This window comes from Otolemur garnettii, unplaced genomic scaffold (assembly GCF_000181295.1).
Source record: "Otolemur garnettii isolate 467f Iridium unplaced genomic scaffold, OtoGar3 scaffold00022, whole genome shotgun sequence".
In the NCBI taxonomy this organism is placed as follows: Eukaryota; Metazoa; Chordata; class Mammalia; order Primates; family Galagidae; genus Otolemur; species Otolemur garnettii.
The window spans coordinates 1,403,055-1,408,067 of NW_003852417.1; the positions used below are offsets into that span (position 1 = coordinate 1,403,055).

The window sequence follows — 5,013 nt, forward strand, 5'->3', positions numbered from 1 at the left end:
AGAGCCTGTGCTGGGCACCTCACCTTTTTGATGGTGGCACAGTACTGAGGCAGCATGCTCTGGTCCAGCCCTTCTATTTGTTTCAGCTTCTCACACACTGCGTCCACACTGAGCGAGTTCAGTGCTATCACTGGTCCTGGGGCCGGGCCTGATCCCTAGGTAAATCGGGGGAAACACAGGTATGAGGAGCATTTAATGGCAGACACAGGTAGTTATGTGACAAGGACAAACATGTTAAGTTATATTACAAAGTAAAGTAAAAACAAGGAATGAGTGTAACATAAGGAAATGCTATTAGGGGTCAGATTAGCTACTGTTACACGCTAGTAAGTAGCTTTTATTACAGCTGAGACAGCCTTATCAAAACCACTCTTCTAAGAAGATAAAACATGCCATGAACCAAGCTTAGGGCAACTTCTCGGATGTTTACAGCCAAACCTCAAGAGAGAAAGGTGCTGTCCTCAGAAAGAGGAAGCACAGAGGTTTCGAAAGGGGCAACACGGGGCAAACTACTGATGCCTGTACTACAGGAACACAAGAAGTAAAGGTGCACGTTCCAACCATCTGAGCAGCTTTAAATATTTCTACAGACTAAATGGCTATGATGTTCAGCTCTTGAACACGTTTTACATCCAAGGGATCTGTAATTTCCTTTAGAATCTGTACAATAATCATGTACACATAAAACTGTTATTTTCTTAATATATAAAAGTAAACATAGTCTATCAAAATTTGTTGTCATTTAAAAGAAAAGCCAAAATGATAAATAACCTAGTATTTATTTAGGAGAAAAACATTTTCTGAACGCAGTAACATACTAACGAAGGCTCTGCCTGTGGCCAGTGGTAGCTGCCACCTCCTTAATCACAGATGTGCAGGCTGAGATCTAGAGGGTGAGGGTGAACTCTGAAGTTACAGGGTAAGTAGCGAGGCAGTGGTAGATCGGGACCAGAACACTACTTAGCAGCTTTTATAACTTCCTGTTTTCCTTGCTCCAACTGCCTGTTTTTGATGAGGTTACAGAAACTATAGTCACTATAAAGAGAAGGCTAACACCCAGGACAGAGAGAACGTGCCAGCCAATCCGTCCTGTTTACACTCAATCGAACCTTCAAGCAAAAAGTAAAAATCTAAAATATCCTCAGGGTACGTAAATTTATATTTTCTACAGCCTTTTATCTGAGTGGGGGCACACGTAAACTACGGCATAGCCAAAGATGCCTGTTAGCCATTTGCTGAACATCATTTGTAACAAGAAAGCATAATATAAGTCTTATTACTTACTGATAAATATATGTACATGTCATGTGTGTAGCAGATAAATAACGTGCATCTGTAGTACAGATGAACAGAAATACAGCTAGGGAATGATACCATACTGAACAGATGGCCGGAGTAGTAACTGAGGAACAGAGGAGAGTCAGGCAGTCTGAGCAAGTCTACAAGTATGACACGGGTCCATAAAAGTTTGGGAACTAATGACCTGGAATATAGCGTGCCAAACACATTTATTTACAGTTTATTTTTAATTAAATATAGATTTTAAATATGCCATATTAATGGTGCAGGGTTCAAATTGCTCCAAAAATACTAACAGCAAAAAAGTCTTGGGTGACACCTGTGGCTCAGCGAGTAGGGCACCAGCCCCATATACCCAGGGTGGAGGGTTCAAACCCGGCCCCAGCCAACTGCAACAACAACAACCACAACAACAAAAATAGCTAGGTGTTGCTGTGGTGCCTGTAGTCCCAGCTACTTGGGAGGCTAAGGCAAGAGAATCGCCTAAGCCCATGAGCTGGAGGTTGCTGTGACACCACGGGGCACTCTACTGAGGGAGACAAAGTGAGATGCTGTCTCTCTAAAAAAAAAAAAGTCTTTCCATAACTTACTTTTCATCTCTGTATATGAGGCCTGGCAATTAAATTTGTGAACTCATCCAGAAAAAGTGTCCTATAGCTCATCGCTACATACCACTACAGTCACCTTTGAAGTACTGCCCTTGGGAAGCTGTGCACCAATCAGGTGCCTGGTCTACCCTTCACGGCAATTCTGGAACGACCATCAGAGACGCTGCTGTACAAGGTCCGACAGGTTTGTGAACTTGCCGCCACTCACTTACATTGAGCACTGTGCTAACACCTCGGTGCGGTCTTGGGACACTCGTCTACCAGTGTTTCACAACTGAGTCTGTGTTGAGATGTGGTGATGCCTTGTTCAGGGAGGTCATTATTGTCCTTGCATGGTTTTGTGTGCCAAACCATGACAGCTTTGATGGTCATTCCAGAAAAAGAGTTGTAAAATTGCTTTGAAGGGTGGACCTGGCACTGTGGGTGCATAGCTTCTTAAAGAGAGCACTTCGAAGGTGACCATACTGATACTCAGCAATGACATATGTCCCACTTTTTCTAGGATGAGTTTTCAAACTTGTCAGACTTGTATAGTTCTATCTGGTCAACCAGAACCAATATTTGAAGTGTTAATTACCCATTATCTATTACAAAAATGTTTTCTATGTATTTTTAATAACTATGTTTATCTTTTCTTTTTAAATAGCTAGCTACACTGAAATACAACTCTTCCATTTGAAGTGTGGAACAGAGGGATTTTCAGCATATTTATATAATTGTGAAATCATCACCCCACACCGAACTCCTGTACCCATTAGCAGTCATTCCCCACCCCCTGAGCACCCACCTCTACTCCTGTTTCTAGATTTGCCCGTCCTTGACAGGGCTCATAAACAGAACCACACAGTACACAACCTTTCGTATCTCACTCAGTATACTGTCCAGGTTGACCCCCAGTCCACCTTAGAACACGTGCCAGTACCTCGTTTCTTTTTATTGCTGAGCAAAGTGTATATTAATATTTAATGAAAGATCTTTTAAAGCTCTTTCATTCTGTCTTTCAAATGCTTTTATTCCTCAACTGCCTCCTCACTCTGAAAGTATTAACACTTGATTACGTTTTTTTGGTTCAAAAATCAAAAAATACTTTGATCAACAACATAATGATCGTACTAGATTACGCCTCACAGGTAAACTCAACGTCCCCAAGTCCATACTAATGTAACTAAATAATTAAATAAGTAAGTGAATTAGCGAGAAGAGGCGACCTTTCCTTACTGAATTCCCTAAAAGATGCAGAAGAGGGACATAGAAAAGCAAATGTCACAGTTGACGGGAATGTGCGGTGATCCACTGACAGCCACTAAAATCAGGGAGCACCAGTGTGGGCAGAAACAGGGCTCTGCAGTTTCAAAGTGCCTCTCCCAGGAGATTTATGAGTTACAAAAGGAAACACAAAACCTTACAATGTGGAAAGCTGGCAGACACCACCTTAACCAAGTGATCAAGGTTAGAATTCCTGGTGGGAAGACTCAGGGACGGCACAACCCCTCTACCGGCTGCACTGAGGACGCAGCAACACCCCTGTGATTTTCTTGCAAGGTACAACCTCCTTCCAAACACAGAGACATCAAGACAAACCCAAGTTGAAGGACATGTTAAAAACTAACTGACCAATATTCTTCAAGTGTTAATTAAGGTCTTGAACTACAAGGAAAGACTAGAACTGTCACAGCATAGAGGAGACAACGGAGAAATAATAGCAAACAGAACTGAAATCAGACCGCGGACCGGAAAAATGGCATCAATGGAAAAGCTGGCAAAACCCACAGAGGTCTACAGGTCGGTTAACGGTGTGTGTCTATTTTAGTTTTTGCCTTTAATGATTCTACTTTTGATAATTTTAATTTCTGATTATGAAAGATGTTTCCATGAAGGGAATTCTATAGTTTCTGTACCTTTTCTTTATGTCTAAAATTACATATATTTTAAAGTAAAAAGTTGATTTAAAAAGCCCCTCAAACTCTATTTTTGATTGTACTATAAAGGATGAGTATGACAGACATGAGCCAAATGAACTCTGCCAGCGTGGGGGGCATGTAAGGTACGAAAGAGCATTTCATCTCCATGGAGAATCTGAGAATTCAGCCACAGAGACATGGTAATAAAGACACTACCCTTTTCCTGTAAAGCAAGAAATTCCAAGTGATGTTACTGCAACCATCCTTTAACACTTTCCTATTTTATTACTCACTTTAAAATACATTTTAACCTTCATTAGGGATAATGTAGAATATATATATAGTTGTGTATATTAAATATCCTCTGAATTTTTAAAAGCTCTATAGAAAAGATAGGCACACATGTGGACATAAGATCTTTGTGATTTCATCAAAACACAGTCTGACTCTTGATTATTTGTAAGTTGGGCTTTATGTTGGGATAAATTATCAATTAACGAAAGCGTGTTACAATATGCTTCTTTGAATAAAGGAGAAATGGCAAATATCTGCCAGGTCTTTTCTAAGATAATCATATATAATAAAAAATTTTTGAAACCTTATAACCAAATAATGATTTTTATTTATTTATTTATTTATTTATTTATTTATTGGAGACAGAGTCTCACTTTGTCACCCTCGGTGGAGCACCGTGACGTCACAGCTCACAGCAACCTCCAGTTCTTGGGCTTAGGCGATTCTCTTGCCTCAGCCTCCCGAGTAGCTGGGACCACAGGCACCTGCCACAACCCCCGGATATTTTTTTGTTGCAGTTTGGCTGGGACGGGTTTGAACCTGCCACCCTTGGTAAATGGGGCCAGAGCCCTACCCACTAAGCCATAGGCGCTGCCCCCAAATAATGGTTTTTAGATAGAAATCTCATAAAAGGAAGGAGAAAGAGCACAGAAGTGATAAGGAAACAGTAAAAAACATATTCAGTAACTCAATAGGTAAATTCATTTTTTGTTTTTTGGTTTTTTTGAAAGACAGTCTCACTTTGTTGCCCTCGGTAGAGAGCCATGGTATCATAGCTCACAGCAATCTCAAATTCTTGGGCTTAAGCGATTTTCTTGCCTCAGTCTCCCGAGTAGCTGGGACTACAGACAGCCGTCACAACACCCGGCTATTTTTTTAGAAACAAGTTCTCACTCTGGCTCAGGCAATCC

General features: G+C 40.9%; 1 protein-coding gene across 1 annotated transcript in view; it reads right to left on the reverse strand.

Moving 5' to 3' along the window:
- The window catches only part of KIDINS220 (kinase D interacting substrate 220), a 133,687-nt gene that overhangs the window by 8,875 nt on the left and 119,799 nt on the right, over nucleotides 1-5,013 (reverse strand). Inside the window, exon 27 of the mRNA XM_023511805.1 lies at nucleotides 24-155. Within this exon, the coding sequence (XP_023367573.1) occupies nucleotides 24-155 (132 nt within the window). The remainder of the gene's footprint in view (nucleotides 1-23; nucleotides 156-5,013) is intronic.